The 22,319-nt window shown below is 36.5% G+C and overlaps 1 protein-coding gene across 2 annotated transcripts in view; it reads left to right on the top strand.

Moving 5' to 3' along the window:
* Positions 1-22,319, top strand: part of FAF1 (Fas associated factor 1) — a 163,034-nt gene that overhangs the window by 111,096 nt on the left and 29,619 nt on the right. For both annotated transcript variants that reach the window (XM_062003980.1, XM_062003981.1), the window contains exons 13-15: positions 5,693-5,847; positions 17,861-17,997; positions 20,573-20,661. In XM_062003980.1, coding sequence (XP_061859964.1) covers positions 5,693-5,847; positions 17,861-17,997; positions 20,573-20,661 — 381 coding nt within the window. The remainder of the gene's footprint in view (positions 1-5,692; positions 5,848-17,860; positions 17,998-20,572; positions 20,662-22,319) is intronic.

Raw genomic sequence — 22,319 nt, forward strand, 5'->3', positions numbered from 1 at the left:
TTCCATACAAGGCTTTCTGTAGTATCATTTTTATCTGTGTAACTCAGAAAACTGTCCCTTGTTATTATTTCAGTTAACTAAATTAATGATGAACTTTGTGCATTAAAACCATTCACAGAGATAAATACACTGATTTATTTTAGAGCACATTATAGAAACAGCATTGACTGGTCTCCACTCATCTTATCTCAGAAGAGAAATTCTATGTCTCTCTTTTAGATTATACCTTATGTAGAGACAGGTTTTGGATCCCATTTACAGGACAACTTTTTGATTTGTCATCTTTGTCATCTAGGGTGATGTCAAGGAGTACAGCTTTTACCATCACCTTTTATTTTGACTCCAGGCACATTGCAAATCAAGTCAAGTTGCTACTCCTGAATTTTACAAGCTTGATCGTATTGCGTATCCTAGGTGTGCTTTGAAAATGCATCTGTAGTTGCTCTGTCTGAGGGTTCTAGATGGAGATGCTACTACTTTGCAGATACCAATTAAAAATAAATAACCTGAACACTAATCTACATGATCTGTTGAAACTGTAGAGGACCAGTATAGAAGTGTAACTCTAGGTTCCCAGGAAGAGTAAAGGAGCTACACCATGGCAGATCACAGTACGTAGGTTCCAGTTAAGTCCCGTGTTAGTCACCTACATTTTCTTTCGAGTCTTGCCTGATGGATGTCTTAGCAGTTCTGTCCTTTCATTATTAAATTGATTCTGAACTTGTGGATAGTTATTGTTCAGAATTTTTTCTACAACATACCAGCTTAATAGTTTCACTGTGTGCCTACACACCTTTTATTCTTCATGTCTGAAGAAAAGCTTCACCTTTCATATCTGAAAGGTTAGTCCTGGGTATGGGTCTCTCTTCAGCACCCTCTCATATTGAATAATGGAAGTGTTCTTGAGATTGTTTGCCTGCTCTACATTTACTCCTCTTTTAAAGACTATGATTTATAGATCTTATGTGAGTTTGGTTTTGATTACTGGATATTCTTTGCATTATGTAAGATATCACTACAAGCTCAATTGAAATAAAGATACAACAATATAACAGGATCAAATAGTTGGAAGATGAAAGTAGACAATCAGGCTTAAAATAAAACACACTTACCTGGGGAAGGGGTTAGCCATTTGAACAACTTACCATGATATATATGGATTCTGCATCACTGATGTTTTTTTGAGACTAGAAGTTTTACTCAAAGATAAAATTACTGAAAGATAAAATTAGAAATTAGTTTAAGGATGTCTTACACCATGTGTCATAGAAACGACCAGACAAGAAGATTATGAGAAGATTACAAGGGTCACCCCTCGCTCCCACTTTAGGAACCTGTAGGATACAGTTTAGTTCAGATCCTCTTCTCCAAGGCTAGGGGCTGGTTCATGCCCCTTGTCTGTCTTTGATGTCTATCTCATTTCGACTGGTGCAGGAGAATTTAATCATGCTTATCTGCAGCCTGTTTTGTTGAGTTACGTGTAATACACAGACAAGGCTTCCTATGAATCTCCATCTGCCCTATTCCTGCTTTGATCCTTTTTAAAGTGGAGTAAATTTGAAGGTGTATTGCCTTGGTGTTAGAGATGATTTGCATTCTGCATAGGCAGAAAGGGATTGTGTGTGATAGAGTAGCTGTGTCCAAGAAGACTGATCTCCAACATCACCTTAGACAGTCAGATCAGCTTGTACACTTCAGAGGCTTAAAGATGTGCAATTGCATCACTTTCTTCATTTGAATTAGCTCACACTACATAAAACCTGGAGAAAAAAATAAGATCATGATTTGTTAGTATACCAGCTTGAAAGAACATTTATGCCTCCAGCAGATGTTACATTGTGAATTTTTTTGTCTCAGTCATAAGTTGAACTTGTAAACCCAAGATTCAAAAATAACTGTTCAGGTCTATGGTTTTGCAGACCCTTATGAAAGTATTGTTGTTCTCATTCAAGTACATACTCTTCTGAGGTATTGAAGTTATGCACATTATTAGGAACTGACTGAGAAACTTGGATATCCCCTTACCCAGTGATTACCAATTCAATCAACCTTATGAAGACCTGTGTTTCTGCCTCAGTGACAACTTTTCTTCTAATTCTGTACAAAGTGCATTAACTTTTCTGAAGTTCCAAAAGGCAAAAATGGCCAAGTGGATGGCATAGTTGTTTTAGTACATAGGTCAGATCTGTAAAGTGTTTGTTCATGTATGGGAGTGTATGTGCATGTTGGATCCCTTGGTCTGGTGCATCATTGTATGTGTCAGGAGGCTGCTGTACCTTAGATGATATGGCAGAGAGATTTCATGGCACAAGGCTGCAGCTGGGAGGACTGTGCCTCTCAGGGGGCTGCCCTGCCACAGTACAATGTCCATCTATAGCCCACGTTTCAGAGTGCCACATGGCAGGCATCTTCCATCAACAGAGGAAAATCAGGCAGGAGAGGGCTGCAGTGCTTCACTGCAAATACATAGGGGTGGATGTGAGACAAGGGAGCAGAGGCACAGCTGAGTTTCATGCAGTCTGATTAAAACAATTAGCAGGAAAAAAAAAAAGCTTCACATCTGGATTTCTTAAGGTATTTAGAGAGCCAAGGTGCTGAAAACAGCACCTCTTTCTCATGGCCCTTTTTCCTTTGAAATGAAATGAAACCTGGAGATTAGAGTTCAAGTGTTTAGAGCCTCAAATCTTACTGACATGGATGAGACTTCCACTCCTGAGTACATTTGTAAATCCAGGCCTCTTCTGAAAATTCCAGTGTGTGACTGCCTGGCCTTCAGCATCCACATCCTCTGAAAAACACATCTCTTGATGGTTTAAGTACCTAAAATCCTATGGCTTTTAGAAATCCATGAGCTCTTCAGTACTTAGAACCATTTCAGTATCCCATACCTCCACAGGGACCACTAAATGTTCTTCTCCATTAGATTCTTTTTTCTTGGTTAAAATTTTAGGCTAAGGATATAAACCCTTGGTCATTGTATTTTTGAGAAATCCAACACAGAACAGACTAGTGCTCCGTTAGTGGGCTTCTTTTATGGAAGTCAAGACTTCCATAAGATAAGCAAGCCTATTTTATTAGTATTGACTAATAAATTCCTGGTATTAGTCATCATAGAATCCTAAAATTTACTCTGATTTTTCAAAGATTGGAAATAAAACCAACAAAAACCTGCTTATAAGTATATATTACAATGGTTTAATTTAAACAAAAAAACCCCATCCCACACAACAGCAAACTCCAAGCTCTGAGCCATTTGCAAATGATGCATTTTTCCAAGGGAAAAATATCCCTGGCTTGCACTAAGATTTTTCAAAATCATGTTTCAGCACATCAGTTCCTTCTGCTACCTTCTTTTCATTTGTCCTAGCAGTATGTCTGTGCTTGCCCTTAACATTTTGGGTGAATTATCAGACGTAAGTACAGTCCTTTATATGTGATGAAATTTAGTCACGATGAGATTTGTTGATGCAACAAAAATTACATTCAATTCTAAAGTAGCTCAGTGTAAACATCTATTGTGTGTGTGCCTGTTCTGTTTACTAAAATTTGGCCCTAAATCTTTAAGCCTAAAACTGTACATATTTTGAAACATTCTGTTGTATGGAATCTCATATTTAACAGTTTCATGGGGTTGTTTCTTTGGAAGTAAAAGTGTTTCTCAAGAGCCTTTTTTTCTATCCACTCCCAGTGAAAAGAGGAGAGCAAAGCCATCCGCTTACCACAAAGCAGTGCCACCACAAAGGAAAGATTAAGGGTTTAGAGAGAGGTCAATGTGAGTTTTTCTCTAACTAAACACTTTCCTAAAGTTTCCTTGTGGAAAAAATAATGAAGTCATCTCAGAGTTTTTAAAGAATTTTTATTTCTTTTTCACCGTCTGCATTCGCTTGTCTTCTCAGCATGGATGTTTAATCTTTCTAGGCTTTGTGAATTGGTCCAAATGAATAAGTGGTGAGCTGTCTCTCTAGGAGCTAGAGGCTTATTCTAAGGCCCTAATCACTGAGTAAACACATCTTTGCCCTCCCTCTCTTACAACTGCTATATAATAGTCGAGATTCTAGCACAGTAACCTGGATATTGCAGGGATCGACGCTTTGAAATGCAGAATGGCTGATCCTCAAAAACAGACAGTGCCTGATCTTCCCCTGCCTCTTTCTTCTTTTTAAATTAAATATCACCACAGAAATGCTGTTTTATTGCTTGATATTGTGCATCAGTGCCCTGGATTTTCAAGTTTAGTTTCAGTCAACATTGTTGGCTGCTCTTATATGGATCTCTGCATGTTGGGCTTATTAATGGCCCTTCCTGGCACATGTGTACGTGGTTCTGAAGAACATTTAAATTAAATTAGACAAACATTAATGCAAATTGTATTCTTCTTTTTATAAACAGTCATTAAGTTTTGTCTGAGGCCAGTATATGAGCTGATAGCTATAGAAGTTTTTTACTAAAACAACTTGTCTCAAAATTGCATCCCATGTCTTTCTATATCAATAAACAGCAATATCTAGTGTTTGATGTTCCATCTGGTGAAGAGATTTGAAATGCCTTTGAAAGTCTGAAAATAGCATTTATGATATCATCTCAGCAGCTATGTACAAGTAGTATTTTAAATTAAAGTAACTAATTTATATGGGTATGAGGAAATGGAGAGTTGGAATTTTCTGAAAAGTATTTATAATTTGTCAAATACCAGATACAGAATCGTAGCCCTTAACTAGCTCATAGTTTCCCTATATTTTTCTCAGTCTGCTTTCTATGTTATGTTGGCTTGTTTTCCAAAAGGTGGTCTGAGATTATCATGGGGACAGAGCACAGCTCTGCTGGCAGTGAAGCTCAAATTTTACTTGACAGCATTTCAGAAAAAACACAGCACAGAATATTTTGTTTCAAGATGTCACAAACACCATCCTCGACATTTAATCTTTGCTATCATGGTAACTACAATGAGATACATCAGCGCTCACAAACTCAATGTTGGATTTGGTCTGTATCTTCATACCCCGTCCTTTGTATCTCATACAGTTGCAGTGCTGGCATGGCTACCTCAGCTCCATGAGAGATGTAGCCTTTTGACCAGCCACACGTGAACTTATGAAGTAGGGGAGAGGCTCATGTGCTGTGAGCTTCCCCATATCATGCAGCTGGATGGAGAGCTGCCAGAACATTCAGCATGTAGTATCACAGGCTTTGGGACTGTAGGCAGCCATGTAGTTACTAATTTTCCTCTTTATTTGACGAGGTAATAACAACACACTGTCATTTTTCCAGGTTGACAGTAATTATTTTGTATCATAGGTGCTGTATCAAGAGATGTGTTCTTTACTCAGGGAATTGTTCCAAGTGTTATCTTTATTGAGCAGCAAACCAAAGAAGTTCACTCATCTCTTAAACTGAGCTTGTTAATAATGTTTTTGCTTTTTATTTAAATGTTGTTTTTAAGTTCTAAGTGTATAATATGTCTTGGTGATTGAAATAAAATATGAGGAAGCATTGAGATGATGTACAGGTTTGGAGGGATGGACTGTTTGACTTGAAATCTACTGGGTTTTTTTTCCCTGTGTATGCACAGTGAAATATTCGGTGCCCTTGATAAACACCACAGGGCATACCCACACACAGATCTGCAGTGGTAATTCTAAATTACTAAATAACCCAAGGAAGTTTCCACTGATCTTTTCTTGTGTGTTTTCAGAGAAAGCTTCTTGCTATCTACCTCCACCATGATGAAAGTGTACTAACCAACGTCTTCTGCTCACAAATGCTTTGTGCTGAATCTATTGTCTCCTACCTGAGTCAGAACTTCATAACCTGGGCGTGGGACATGACAAAAGAAGCAAACAGAGCAAGGTAAGACTCCTTGGAATGTGAATGGGGCAGCTTTTCTCTCAAGGAAGACCTTTATCTCTCTATCATTTCTGTGTATCAAATCTCTTGTAGCTTGATATCTATCTGAACTTCATACATTTTTTAGCTGATCATCATTGATCATTGAGCTGTCCTGGCTGACGTTCACTGAGAATTGGACCCTCCTTGTTTTCACTACAAAGTGACTTCTTATTCCTTTGCAGGAAAAAATAGTAGAAGAATTATTTTTTTTTTTAGTTTATTTTACAAATATGGTTCTAGGAAAGTGTCTTCATAGCTTTGCATTGCAGTGCCACAATATTATGTGACACCAATTGTACATACATATGTGTAATGGCATTAGAACTGTCTGGGAGGACAGTTCAGCTACTGTGGCTAATGAAAATCTTACTGAAAAAATAACATTCATGTGATAATATCAAAAACAAATTATGCAAAAAAAAAAGCTTGTAAATCATATGAACTTCTTTGAACTACAGTTTTCTTACAGAACATGCTTTTGGTAATGTTCAGATATTTTGGTAGTTTTTAATACAATGAAAGCTACTCTAAATCTTAAAGATTTACTTATCATTTTGGTAATAAGTGAAGAAATTAAGAAACTGTAGAGTCTACCTTCTTTTACATATTATTTGTGTTACCAACAAATTTTCTTTTCTATCCTGTTAGTTATCATTTGATGATAATCTCTTGAAAATAATGATTTTCTGATTATACTACTTACATTTTGAAATCAGACTTGTTTCTTACTTGGACCTTATTTCATCACCTTTATTTACATAGAAAATGACTGCTTGCCAGGCAAATGTCTAGCACATATTACTATAATGAGGGTTATTCTAACTTTCGAACAAAAGATGCAACAGTCATTTGGGCTGCCACTTTTTTACACAATTCCATTGATAATTGAACAATTAAAAGAACATATTTATGTTTCTTTTGTGGCTTACTAGAATAGAGCATTCATGCAATCCTATCCTTAAATATGCAAATTATAGTTAATATTTCTTTACTGAAAGTGGACAGGGAGAACAGAACAGTCTCTTTTTCTAAAACACTTTTTAAATGACATTTGTGTTTCCCGGGAATTCCTCACTGGGCTTTCTGCCTTTCGTCATCAGCAGCTATGTTTCTAGTTATTATTCTAGAGAAGAGTTAAAGATCATGGGAAAAAGCAGTTGCAAAAACAGATGAAAAGTGGGTTTTTTAAAAAAAAATAGAGGAAAAAGAAACATCTAGGTTCTTTCATGAGACCAAATACATAAGACTGGAAAGTTGCTTAAGTCTTTTGGTATTGCCATTCACAGGCAGTAAGGAGCCTCCTCCTTTTCTTTTATCCCACAAGTTGGTGTAGAAGGAAACACTATTTCTAAACCATCTGTAGTGGCTAAGTTCAGTTGGCTACCTGCTGTTCTATTGTTCACTTTTCTATTTAATTCTCTAGTTTCTTTTATTTTACAATGACAAAAAATTGCAGTGTAGTTTCTTTTGAAAACTGTGTTTGAGGGGTTTTTTTATGACTGACGATCAACAGCCATGTAATTGCTTTGTTGTGTTTTACTAAAGAAATCTATTAAGTAGCACAACTTTGATACACTAGTAATAAGAGTTTGCAGGTTACAGAGACACCTGTGGTGACCAAAGCGACAGAAGCTGCTTATTAGAAAGAGCTTGTACAGCTGTGTCCTATTAACTCCTTATGACACTTCTTAAAACACAAATAAAGGACTTGTTTAAGGCTTTATAGCTAGTCTCAATGAACCTAGTCACTGGTTGTGCAGTACGATAGGGTTTTTAAGCCTTCATTTTTTGCTTTCTATTTACAACAACAAAGAAACTGGCATGTTAACAGTGAGGTCAAAAAATAAACACAACATGCTGGCTCAAGTTAGAATAATTTCTTGGTTGTGTTCAGTGTCACGGGGCGTGATGCTTCCTTCTCCCTTTGGCAAGTGCCAATGCACATGGGCATTCCCATAAATAAATACTCAGTACCTCTGTTTGGTTACGACCCTTTGTTATGTGACACAAGGACAGTGATCTTGGAGCCTATTCTCAGAGCAGCCTATCCCTGTGAATACAGTTACACCTAGCTTTTTATTTGAGTGATGAGAATACAATGACAACAACAGAAGGAACTGCTTTGCATGTAACTTGTTTGTGCTGTTACAATTGCATTAGTGGAACAGCCAGAGTGGGAAGGCAGAAGTATCAGGCCCATTTTATTTATACCAATCAATAGGGATGCCTCAATGTCAGCAGTAAAAGACAAGTTTTCAATGCTGTAGCATAGCATGAAGAAAATCCAGCAGATATAAATACTTTCCTCCTGAATCTTCAGGTTTTTTCTTGCCCTTTGCTGTTCTCTTGCTGATATCTTTGGATGTCATTCTTTTTCAAAAACAGCTGTAATATGAGGATACATTTTGCTCATTAATGAAACAGGGGTCTATCCTGAACACTGTAGAACAAAACCAGCACCAAGATCTTGTTGTTTTTCATTATTTTTAATATGTTTCTCGGCCAATACTCATATAGGGACATGCTTTGATTCCTGTGGTACTGTACACTAACATTTTTCAGCTGGAACTCTCCACCTTGTTCTTCAACACCTATTGCAACAGAGTGACGAGAGTTCCGCAGGTGGGACTAGAAGGAAAATGCTGTGTGCAAGCGCCAGGTGACTCTTAGCAGTAGTGCAAGAGCAGAAGCATTACGACTCTGGAAGTCAGACTTTTAAAAATTTCCAATTACAGCCACTCAGGACTGTTACTTTGTCAAACTGAAGGAGAGCTCTAGTTAATACAGTTAAGAAGATGGCTTCCACAGCTTTTAAGGGCCTCTCACTTAAAGTTTGCAGGAAAAGGAGCAATTACTTTGGGTAAGTGCTGCAAACTAGGAATCTTTAAATTATTAGATTTTTTTTGAAGCACACATAATATAATAATCAGCTTTCATTTAGGAAAACAATGTAATGTTTTTATAATACTGGTAAGGAGTCTACATGAAAGCTTTATCATCTGTAGTTTAGACTTTAGTTTTGTGAAAAACTGTTTGGAATATTCTTGTAATTTCTGTAGTCCATGGCCAATGGAAAAAAAAACCTATAAAGCTACAAGTATAGCTCTTACTTTCCTGTTTCACCTCAACTTGAGCAGACTATAACAAGACCTTGAAAATCAGTTTCCTTTCTATGGTTTATTGTGAAGATTTGCTACCAAGTCACTCCAGACCACAGAAATACACTTAAGTGAGGTGGCAGGGCAGCAGTAGTGTTTGACAGCAGTGGTGTTGGCAATTCTGGCCTTACTTTTTGTTTCAAGCATATCTGCTGCAGCTTACCAGCAGCATCAGCTGCCATCACATGGGCTAAGTGATTCCTCAGGTTACCAAAGAGACTATGAAACAGATAAGCAGAAGAGCTTATTATATACATACATATATACACACTCATATATACACATATATATACAATATACATATTCAAAATATACATACATAAATATATATCCACAGGTGCATACATACCCTTATGTTTGTACACATGGCATTTAAAAACATAGAATATGCATAATAGTAACAGATTTCCAGTCTACAAAACATTTGCCAAGCAAAGCAATGCCAAAACCATACAGCAGTAGCTCCAATGTCTGTAGCAGACTTTTAGTCTTTGATATCACTGCCCTGGGGCATTGTATTTCAAGGTGTTGCCAACTTCTCTCTGCTCTGATGACAGGTACTTGTTAGTTTTAATGTTCAAATGATAGTTTTTCACTTTGCTTAAGCTTAGGAAGGAGTTAATTGACTGAAGTGCTTCTCAGCAGCAGGTTGTCTTCACCTGCAATTTCCATCATCAAGTAATTAGCCATATTCACAGTTGCTGACCCTTAATACTAACCTACTGAATGATGCATGCCTGGATGAAGACCAGTTGACCATATTACTCCAGCTCCCCGATGCTATTTGATCCTTCAGCAAATGTATTGCAGGTGTGAGGTCTCTAAGAGCTGGACTTAGTGAGCTAATGTCTCACTGTCCCTTCAGGAGTGACCGTAGATTCTGTATATTTTGCTTTGCAAAACTGTTGGACGTGTTCTTTGGGCACTAAATCCTTAACAGGTTTCACAGGACGGTGTGAAAACCTTTTCTATTGTATTTTGCAATATTTTGTTTAATTTACTTTAATAGCAATACAGTGCCAGTCAATAAAAACAGGTCAAAAGTCTAATTAATGTTTTAAAAATAAAGGTTCTCAAACACCAGGCGAGTTTGTCATTTTCTGTATGGTTTGTTTTGAGGAGGAAGAGGAAAGAAGGTGAGGAGGGAACCCTTCTGTTCCATGATTACATCCCACCCGCTCATTTTCTCCTTTTCTCCTCCGCTTTTGATTTTAGTGGCGGTCTTAACAGAATGTCAAGATCAATTTGCAGCATGGTTTAACTCAAGGTTTGCATTCTGCCAGCAGCAATTGTCCTAACGAACAATGCCGTGTGTTCTTGTAACTTCAGAAGCTTTTAGAAGGCTCATGGCAAGGGCAGCATCTAATGACTTTATTAGTGTAGGGTTTCAAAATGGGCTCAGTAATTGTTCACGTCTCTTTGTCATCTAGTCATAATTACTGCATAGTATTGTTCAGGGTTGCACTTGTGAATAGTTTCCTAATAGCACTGCAAGGAAGGAAAAAGGAAAAGGATAAAAGGTGATTGTCTCTTTAGATGGAGAACAAAACAGCCTGTATATATATGATGGTTAAACTGTTTATTATACACCCTCCAGAAAAGGTAAACTATCCCTGCTTAAATATTTATGTGCTTCAAGGTAGTTTCATGTTAGTAGTCTGAAAATGTCCAAATTTGGAAAACTAAAAGCCAACAGAGAATGCATTTTGATCTATCTGGTATGAGTAAGGTATGGATATCTCCATAATACTCAACTATAAATAGAAAGTAGTGTCTCTCTGGATGTGGTTAAGGTTTTCAGTGCATCATTTTATATGCCTATAGTGATGCTTTAAGGTCATCTGAAAAAAATATTGTTAGAACCATAGGAATTAACTAAACTGATATATTTGTAAATATACACATTTAATATCCACTATAAAACCAAATCCTAAAGCAAGTCCTATCCCACTGTCCTAGTTTATTAAGATGATTGAACAGAAAAGATGAAGTGCCAAAGAAGTGAAGGCAGAAGAACAGACAGTCAAGACAGTCTTGATGGGCTGTTTCAAGAAAAGAGAATGAAGTCATTCAGAGATCTAAGTACAGGAGTCCACAGCTGCACCATTGAAGTCTAATGCCAGGTGGAACTAAAGCTGTAGGGAAATTGAGCTGAACCTAAGCATCTAAATCAACCATCAGAAGAAATCATTGAGCTTGCAGAGTCAGAATTGTTTATACCACACTGAAAGATGTGAATGAACCTCCTTGGTACTGCAGGATGCCTGACAAAGAATCCTTGCATAAGTGCAGATGTCCATCTTCTTCCTTTAAGTTTGGGTGACTCTGCTTTGACCTCTTGCCTCTCCTTTTTGTTATCGTTCTCACTGTCTGTGGGTCTTGGAGAGCTGCAGAGGAGGTTCAACTGTACCTGTGTCATTCCTGACCGATGGTTGTCTGATCTAATCTTTGGTTTGAGGGTGGCTTATCATCATTTGTCCATATCCAGTTCTGGTACTTGGCTTTCACTCCCCTTAGGCAGGTCACGTTAATATTTAACTGAATTTTCTCTTGCAGTAATCAATGACAATTATATCTTGGTTCACTCAGTAAGCAATGAGGTATTCTCTTCCTTTCTGATCCTGTGTTCTTTGGACTTAAATGGCACTATTATGTTTGCTTGCAGTTATCTTAAACTAAGCAACTGTGATTCCTTCAGCCTTTGCTTGTAGCTTGTCCTTTTGTACACTTTTGTTATTGTAACCTTCATATGGTCCTTCTGTAATCAGTCCACATCTTTACTGATGCACCGTGCCTAAAACTACCTTCTGAGTGCTAAATACAGAAAGAGGATTATTTTATGTTGTACAAACCATGCTTCTGTTTACTCACTCCAATAGGGTTCTTGTCTTCTTCACATTATGACTTCTGTTCTTCTCTTACTGCTTGATTCTTATTCTGTATTTGTGCAATTGTTGCACCTGCTTGGAGACATTCATTGACCTTGTTGAATTACATTTTACTTGTCAGGGTGTTTCATTGATTCATGAGGATTAACCTGAATTCTTTTAGTGGCTTTCTATATGTCTATAGTTTTCCTCACTTTACTGACATCTGTAAAGTAACTAAACATAGTCTCTGTTCTTATCTAGTTTATTATTAAAACTACCTTTAGCTTGCCTCAGCTATTCCTTAGCAAATCATATATTATGTGCCTTTCTAATATGATAAGTAATAATCAAAGCCACCATTGATATGTAAGTGCATCTTGTATCTTCTCGTTTTAGTGCAGCAGTTTAGCAAGGCATCCAGGTGTATTTTATTTTTACATTTACCATTGATTTTGTCTGGTGTCCAGTAGTATCTGAAAAGATGGATTAATGAGTTCCTAGAGGGATAAATTTTAGACTAAATGAGGTTTTAAAGTATTTACCTAATCTCTTTGAACCTTGCAGGATGAAATTAGGCCCTCCATGTTTTATGCAGATAACCTGCTCATCTAGGTTTTCCTCTTGCATAAAGAAAAGTGGATAAAATTGTGCTTTTTACATCTGAATCCCTGGATATTTAGCATGTGGTTACTAAAGAGGATATCCACATAATTTGATTCAGGCTGCTTTCTATGTCTTTAAATGTGCCTATCTGTATCTGTTGCTCATTTCTCATTGTGTTTGAGTTGACTCTTATGACTCTACCAATGTGGGTAAGAAAATAACTTTTTATTATGGAATCTATGGATAGCAAGCTTATTTTAATATACCATTTAATGACCTCAGCTTTTAATTTTTAAAAAAATGTAAATACCTAATACAAAAGTATTATTTTTACATTAACATTTTAATGAGTCATATGTTGACTTTGCACAGTATACAGTTATTATGAAAAATAATCAGAAGTCTTGCATATTTAATAGTCTTCATTGTTTTCTTCATGTTCAAGAAATAATTTACTTTTTTTTTTGCACATCCATTTCTGTAGTTTTAAACTTTCTTAAGGTAAGATTGGATAAGGAAGTACCTGGCCATAAATAAATCACACTTTTTTGGCCCAAAAATCATCCCAAGTGTGGATTGAACACTAAATCAGGCTGAAAGGGAATAGCTATTTTAGAAGAGATTATCAAATTTTGTCCTGATGCTGCTTTTTGAACAGGCTGAGATGATACAGCAAAATTCTCCAGTGCAGCCTTTCTGTTAAGAAGGCCTCTGCAAGAAGCACAATGGGCACCATGTGCCAAACAGCTTGTTTTAGAAGAACTTTTCCAAAGTTTTCCCATGTAGCTACAAGAATACTCATGAGTAAGATAGTAATAAACAGGTCTCGGTTAGTTGTGTATGTAGGTATGGAAAATAAGGAAATATAAATCTAAAATACTATGCAATTCCTTATATTTAGTACATTTTATTAATACATTTGAGCACAGAGCTCTCTGAATGGAAGAGAATTTGACCTTTAGTGCACTAGACAGATTTGCTAATAGGATTATTAATTCTCTTTAAAGTGCTGAGGAGAGTTTAAGAAAAGCAAAAGCAAAGGAGAGCTTTCAATTTTTGTTTGAACATAGACAAAACATTTAAAGTGTAGCATGAGATGTCTGTCCTAGTGCGTTCCACGAGTATGCTGCAATGTACGATACGCAGCTTGCTCTGCATTAGTTTCTTTCTGCAGGTTTACTTGATTAAGAGAAAGGGGTTGGAGTTAGCATTTTAGATTCTTTTTTACTCTTTCTGCAACTACACTATGACATGACTGCTTGACATTTTAACTTTATTCACGTCTTGAGAAGATTTGAGGATTTATGCAGGGCTATTCATCCTGCCAGATTGTATCATCAGTTTGATTCCAGTAGGTAACAGAAAGTGGATTCCACAATGGAGGACAGGCATTGAGTAGTTAATATTTCATTTTGGTGTTGACTAGTAAGTTGTGCTCATGTCGTTCAAAACCATGCCACTTGCCACTTCTGTGAGTGGGAAAAGAGACTAAATTCCTCTGCTTTTTTAGAGGCCTTCTGCTGGATCAATGGCAAGGACAGCAGGCAGCAGTGCTGCATTGTGCTGTAATTTTTAATGGACGTGCAGAGGATTCTTATTGCTCAGAACCCCCATATATATCTAAGAACTAATACCAGGTCAGACTACATTTAAAAATTTCAGGTCAGTTTATAATTTTTTTAGGGTTTGTTTCTGTATCTGTCAAGCCATGGTTAGTGTCCATGTTTGTTCTGTAGCTGTAATAACTGCTGGCTGTGAACTAAGTAAATAAACTATGCTGTCTGCCAAAATGATTACTGTTCTTGGTGAACTCTATTGTTGTAATTTTTCAGTTTGGTTTTTTTTAATGGATTTTTCCTTCATAAAATGCTTTTTTGTCTTTTTCATACTTCTCCCTCCTTGAATATTTTTGTAATTTAAAAATAAAAGGACTAGTAGGGTGCTATTTGCCCTGTCTTTCTGTCAGCATTCCTCTATTTCCACTTTTGGTTGGAGATCACAGTAATCCAGCATGTTGTGGAAAACAGTTCTCCCTGGAGTGACATCTGGCTCTTTGATGCACTCCACAGGCAGTTCTCTTGGCAGCTCTGGAGATACCACTGAAAGATCTGGCACACTTCTATTTAGATGAAAGTACGAAAATCCCTTGTTAGTGATGTACGGGGTAAGATACTGGTTATTGCACCAAATTGTTTTGGTCTTCCTCACATACTTCTGACAGTAAATATTAGCACAGAGGAGGTTTGAGAGTTTTTTGCTGGATATGGACATGAACATGAAAGAAATTTAAAAGGACTGCAAATACAGAATCAGTAAAGGCAGAAAAGGAAAAATAGACAGGGATTATGAATGAAAATTCAATTCCCAGGAAAATGGAGAGATGTGTTAGAAGTAATTTCTGAGCACTTGCCACTGACCTGGCAAATGTGTGAGCAGTCACTGGTCAACAGGAGTTATACGGTGTAGGTGTTGGAGATTCCTGCTGCTATCTCTTTACTCAGTGTTGCATCAACTTCCTTTGCATTTTTGTTGACTTTACTACATATTAGTTCAACAAACAAGGGGGAGTCTTACTTTGGTTCCAAAGGGCAGGATGTATTTTGATGGATCATGTTAGTAGGAAAAATTTGTCGTGTGTGTGTGCTCTGTTCTGAAGATATGCATTGAATAACCAGCTGGTTATTCATCCCCCATGAACATCCTCATTCATAGAATCATAGAATAGTAGAGGTTGGAAGGGACCTTTAGAGATCATCTAGTCCAACCCGCCTGCCAAAGCAAGTTCACCTAGATCATTGCAGCTGCTCATACTGTAATCTGGACATTCATTGTTCAAAGTTGGAAGTGCTGGGAAGAAGAGTTCTCATTCTTCTCCCAAGAAAGGCAAAGGCTGCCTAATGGCAGCCATAGCACATCTGTGGCATTTGGGTCAAAATGATCATGAACTGCTCTTGTAACTGGTACGGGAGCAAGCTGGCTGCTGTGTGAGCTGAGCAGATTGTGACAGCTGCCAAGGGAGATGATTTGGAAGAGCAGGGCAGATGGCACCAGAGGTGGTCCCAAGAGAAAAAAAAAAAACACCATAATGGGAGATTTGGTGCATTTGACATCTGTTCTGCTGTTACTCAACTAGGAAAATACATGTACCCTTACAACAGCCTGGCACAACATGCCATCTTCTGAAGCCAGGGAATTGAAACCTGTTTTCAGCCTTGATTATAGACGACCTTGATGTATCATAATGTGTTAAGTTCTGTGTAGTCAGCCAGAAGTTCCACATATGAAATTTCATCTCCTGGAAAAAAAACCCCTTATTTAGGAAATATTTTAACATACCAAAATACCTCCCTCATTCAGACTTCTCAGAGCCTGTAAAAGCATATTTTGAGGCTGAGTTTTGGGTTGACTAAATACAGAATTTATTTTAAAAAACAACCAACCAACCAAACCAGAAGAGCAAACAAAACAGAACAAAGGAAAAAAGACCCCACAAATTAACACCTTTAACTAGTGCAACTAGTATTTTAATAGTCTCTTTAGTTTTGTTCCTTCTAATGTTATACTCTGCAGCCTGTTTTCACCTCCAGTTAAATATTTTGTTTTCCCGTGAAACCCGAGTGCTTTTCTTCTGTGGTGTGTTGAAGACTGTTTAACAGTTTTAATAAACAAGTTTCAGGAATTCAGTTCAACAGTCCTCTAAGCTTTATTCCTTCCAGGAGCAAAATCTTGAACTCATGTAAGTCATTTTACCGTGGAAGTTCACCACTGACTTCTTTGAGGCCAAGAGTTCAGTTATATATTCCCACTTTGAAAACTAATCATTAAAAAACATTATTTAGCTGAAGAGTTTGTATGTCAAAACTTTATGGATGCTTTATTTTATCTTTACAGGATGGTATGTCTCTGTATAACTCTTTCTGATATAGTAGACACTACTTGACATTTTTGACATTGTCTTTTGTGTGATTGTTCTGAATTGCAAAAGACAGAGAATCAAAGAGGCAAGGAAGAGTATTTGCCAGTAACATATATGGCTTTGAAATACTCACTAGCTCCCTCTGCTCATTGCCTTCCATCCAACTATGGTCATAGTTATACTACAGATTGTCTCTGAGGAGAGTTTTTAATGCTTCAAGTGCCTCAAATAAGCCCAATATTGTACTCATCAGGCTTATCGATTTTTAGCCACTACACACAATGTATATGGATTAAAAAAATACAACTTTGACTCTTTCCAGTATCTTTGAGAAGAAATTACTTGGAGCTCTTGACATTTTAGTGCAGTTTGTCTTTTCAAATAGGTTTGGCTTCTAATGCATGTGAAAACAGGACTTTGCTCTGCAGTTAGAGCATACATTTCAGAGTAGTTGTTACCTAAAATATTATCATAAGGCATAAGAAAACACATGATTTAAGTTGCCTTTCATGAACATAATTAAGAATTAATAAGCCTGTACCAGTGGCTAGTCCTCAGAATTTCCACTGTTTTGCCTTTTGTGACCCGTGTTATTAAAAGTCCATTATTTTTACAGACTTTATTAAATTGGATCTTATTAAAGCATTCTATATTTGCATTTGGTCTTTCATAATTCATTATTATTATGACATTTACTTTTTACCATCAGATCTGAAAACATATCATAAGCTACCCTTTTCTCTTGAAAGAAATGCTAATTTCAAACAGTCCTCTAATGGAAGAGAAAAGCTTTATCAGTTTTTTCATTTATTCAAGATCGTGTTAAGAATACTAATGCTAGACTTCTGTATGCTAATATCCAAGAGCTTTTTTTGGTCAAAAGCTTAGAATTATTGTTTTTTAGACCACACTGCTAAGTATGTCACTGGCAGGGCACTAGTACAAAAAAAAATACAATTCTGAAGTATCACGTTTCGATTCTATGACTGATAAAACCAATTTCTCGGTCTTTTATTATTAGATTATGCTTTCAATGAATTATACTGTTTTCATACTTCATCATGGCTCCACTTCGTTTCTCTTTAGAAGTTTTTGGCAATCGATTTAGCATGATTATTTAGAGGGAGTTAGTTTTGAATTAAAGCCTGCAGAATAGTGTAACAGGAAATGGATTTCTCCATGAAATAAATCGCTGTCTCAACCACTTCTTAATTCTTTTAGTTTAGACAATCTAGGATCTATCATATTTGTAAATATTCTCATCATTTAGTCATAAAAGGAGATCAAGAGCTCTGGAATTGAATGCAGAGCCTAGATCTTAAACAGTAGATAACTGTTAAACTGCTGTATTTAGCATAATTATTTCTTTTATAAACTAACTTCAAAAACACCTCTACAATGTTGACTTTTATTTTCCCCCCATGTAGGTTTCTGACGATGTGCACTAGACACTTCGGCAGCGTTGTAGCCCAAACTATTAGAACTCAGAAGACAGACCAGTTTCCACTTTTTCTTATTATAATGGGGAAACGATCATCTAACGAAGTATTGAATGTAATACAAGGTACAGTATTTGCTTTATATTAAAAGAATTTCTTATGTCAGTATTGAAATTGTTAAAAGACACTTTTACTAACCATTTCTTATTTGAGGTGTTCGGAATATTAATTTATTGCACAAAAGAAACTTTCAGTTGCCACAGTATAAATAGCTATTATTCATGAATGTATTAACAAATGTATTAACCTGGTATTAGAGATTGAAGTTGTCATGATTGTAGTAGAACCGTAGTTTAAGTTTTCCAGTTTTTACAAGTAGAAGATAAGTTTCCTAAGTAAGGAGCAACACCTAGTTTTCTGAATTTATATCCAGATATATTCCTGATTTCCAAAATATTTTGGCTGCACTTTTTGTGTAGTGCCAGAATGCGTTTAGCTCTTTGCATGTAGTTCCTTGTTAATATGTGAACTCCTGTTGCGTGTAGTGGGGTAACATTGGAACATAAGTTGCTTTTTAAGACCTGCCTACAGTGTTGAAACCCCAAATTGGATCAGGATTTAAGTTGCTAACATATTCTCACATAGATGAGGCTTTCAGACTTACATGAGCAGTTCTTTCTGGCATAACCATTCCTCTGATTTTGCTGACAGCAAGATGACTTAGATGTGGAGTGATGTCCTTTGACTGCTGTTCTCAGTAACTCTTCAAATTAAAATACATCAAAGAATGGCTGCCTCTCATTTCTTCTGCTTTCTCCACAAGCTTGCCTTCATGACACTATCCTCATTTATTTATTGCTTATATCTAGCAATCTATTCTAATCTCCTTATTTTTCTGAGGATATTCAGCCTCAGGAAGCACTGCATTTTGCAGACACCATTACTATTTGATTCAGTATATGGAATTAATAATTTTCTTGAGGAATCTGCAGTGCTTCCTCCTATGGACAAAATGGTTAATATTGCATGTATTCTGTCTCCTTAGTGCAATGTACAGCATGACATTCACTCATGGTACTTCTGTCACTTATAAAACTTATTTCATAAAAATAGTCTTGTGGATAAGATTTACTTGGTTTTATAACTCTATGCCTGTGTTAACCCACTGAAGCCAGTGATGCTTACTGGCTTAACCTACTATAACGTTTTGGCAACTTGGTGACTTAAATTAATAATACAGTGCAGCTTTATATTCTAAATTAATCCAAAAAGATTCATTGCATTCATTAAGTTTTAATGATTTGTCAGACTTTCTGCATCTTTTAAACTAAACTGAAATGATTCTCTACTGCAGCTTTATTTAAATTTATCCTTTAACAAAAATGAAACGTACTTTGCTTGGTTTTTTCCCATAAACGGGGACATTGGTATCTTTTAACAATATGCCTCCAAATGAATGAAGTAGTCTCTAAAGTCATGCGTGTGGTAGCATGGGGAATAACATTTTCTGCTAAGGTAGCAAATGCTAAAAATGGGAACAATGAGGGCCTTTCAGGGCTGGGTGAGAAGGCATGTTTACAGAAGAGATACAACCATATAAGAAACTTAAGTCCCAGTGGTGTTTGTTGAAATGCAGACTGTCTAAGTTTGCTTTCGATTTTTAATTTTTCCTGGGGTTGGAAACTGTGGGGACAGTTTTGTTTTCTTTAGTGGTACTGTGGCTTCTGGTTAGTTTACTCCTTTTCAAATTTTGGCCACTATCACTAATGTAAATCTTGCTCTTGTTGTTATTGTTCTGCGAGGGACCGAAGGCTGTTTAGGCTGGCAGATGTTAAGAGTTTATAGCTTTTGACTATTTCCCGTGGTCTAAGGTAATTTAGCTACTATGACAAATGACTGTAGTGGGTAGTCTAGTCTTCAGTTTAGGAAGAGAAACCAAAGACTGAGTACATCTTGGTAGGAAATTAAACTAATCCTTCAGTCTTACTGAAGACTGGAGGCACGGTGGTAGAAAAATGTGAGAAGGTATTTTCCTATGCATGTGCTATATTTTTGGATATATATACAGGTGATTTTTCTGCTGCTATTAGCTTTACGAGTTTTATCAGAAGTAAATAGACTGAAGATAATATAACATTTGAAGTTTGACTACTAGATATACCTGAATAAGCATGTGTGGGCAAACAGCCATTTGATCACTGTATTCTGTTTTTTCCATTCTTACAAACCAATTCACTTGGATGCTGCTGCCAACATCCTACCTTTTGTTACCTGACTAAGCAATTGCTTCAATCTCCCTCATTGTAGCTGGGAATGATAAAACTGTAAGATCAATTTCATGTCAAGGAACTCCAGATATATGACTTTCTTTTAACATCAGTGATTAAAAAGGAAAAATAGACTTATTCCATGCAAGCACAAAAGCTTTGAACCACCACAAATTTTAGCCTATAATCAGCATTGGTTTATAAAAACAATGCTAGATTTTCAATTAAAATGCAAACTAAAAGCATTTTTTAGTACTTGCATTTTCTGTGTATTTCTGTGCTGCATGAGATATTTGCATTGTCTACTCTGGACGGTTTTTTTCCTGTTGTTTTTTTAAGTCTGGCTATTTCTTATGGATTAATTCTAAAATTACTTCTTTTTTGTTTAATAACTTTAATGATATGAAGTTCAGCTATCTTCCTTTGTTGCTAGGTAACACAACGGTGGATGAGCTAATGATGAGACTGATGGCTGCGATGGAGATCTTCAGTGCCCAGCAGCAGGAAGACATAAAGGATGAGGTGAGTGTTGAAAGTTACTGCAGATAACAACTGACTTCTGCAAGTCACTTGGGTGCAAAATTAACCAGATGTTTGTTTAGCCAATGAAGTGGGGTATGATGTGTTTTAGTGACTCTCGAATCATCAGAAATTAAAAACACTAGGTCTCTTTTGTGTATTTATTTGGGGGTCTAAAAAAAACACCTTATTGATCTTCTCATTTTCAGTTTGTTGCCTTTTTCTGAATGTTAGTTATGAGTAACTGCTTACATTTGCAGTGATATAGAATTGAATGTGCTCAGACAAGGAAATGACACTCAAGACTTTTTCCCAATAACCAACTCCAAGTCAATAGGTAGAAGACAAAAATAGATTTATGTATCTTAAATGTATATGTTTAAAAGGGGATTGAAAAGCAATCTTAACCAGAACTGTGCCAGTACTGAGTCACCATTCAGAACAATGCAGAATGGGTAAGTGATGACAAGACTTCTCAAAACCAGTGTTTCAATTACACAGAAGTAAACACAGTGAGGTATACAGCTGAAAGATGTTTATCTGTTACTCTGTAAATTGAGAATGACATTTTGAAGTAATGAAGTACTTAGGAATTTATAATAATAGGTGTGTTGCCATTCAAGATTATCCTTATCCTGTTATGTAGACCTTGCCAATAGTTCACTAAGCACATTCTTCACATTTAGATCTTATACCTCATTAGTACAAGATTTACCGGTTATGGTTATAACAATATGAAGGCACAGTATCTGCACAATATCTGTAGTTCATTTTTTCATCATTCTTTATGCTACCTGTAAGTCATTAGTGAAGAAATTGGCTTTAATTTTCATAATACTGAACAGAAATTTTAATATCAGGATTACAACAAAAATACAAGGAACAATAGAATTGAATTTTTTATTGCATTTTAACAGAAATGTGTTGGGTATGGGTGTCTTTTAGTGCTTTAATAAGAAAGTACAATTCTCATCACAAATATATTCCAAGAAAGGTTTGGAACTGAAAACTGTAAAATCTGGTAGAAATACTAAAACGGAAGGAAAAGCATATAAAGGCAAAGAGAGAAGAGCAAATAAGGGACAGGAGAAGGAAATAAAAGTAAGAATAATAGATTTGGAAGACAGGGAGAAATAAAAGACCAAAACAGTTGCCCAGAACAGGAGACATCAGTATTATAAGAAAGAAGATGGGGACAGGTATGATAGTGACAGACCTGTCCTAAGAGGATAAAAAGAAGTGGTGTTGCAACTGAGAAATATCTGTGTGTAAGGGAAACAAAGCTTAAAGAAAGAAGAGACTCAGTGGCACTGAGGCTATGATTGCAGAACTGGAAACTGCCTTCTGCATCCTGAACTGCTGCTGATCCTTCAGTGGATAGTCCAGAACAGTGACAGCCCAGTAGACAATGTGTCCCCATTCTGATGATATGGATGTCTCCTGAGTTCTTACTCCAAGTGTTCTACTTCTGTAGGGAGAATGGAAAATCAATTTTACACCTACCTCCAAAATCTACCTTTGTCCAAGCCTCCTGTAGTCTTGTCTTACCTTTCCTTTTATTTTTTTCTCACTGAGAGCACCAGTGACATTTCTTCCCCAATGGGAGTTTTTTCTAACACACTTTGACATTCAGAAAACTAATGGAAAATTTCATAAACTTT

Source organism: Colius striatus, chromosome 10 (genome assembly GCF_028858725.1).
Source record: "Colius striatus isolate bColStr4 chromosome 10, bColStr4.1.hap1, whole genome shotgun sequence".
NCBI classification, from domain to species: domain Eukaryota; kingdom Metazoa; phylum Chordata; class Aves; order Coliiformes; family Coliidae; genus Colius; species Colius striatus.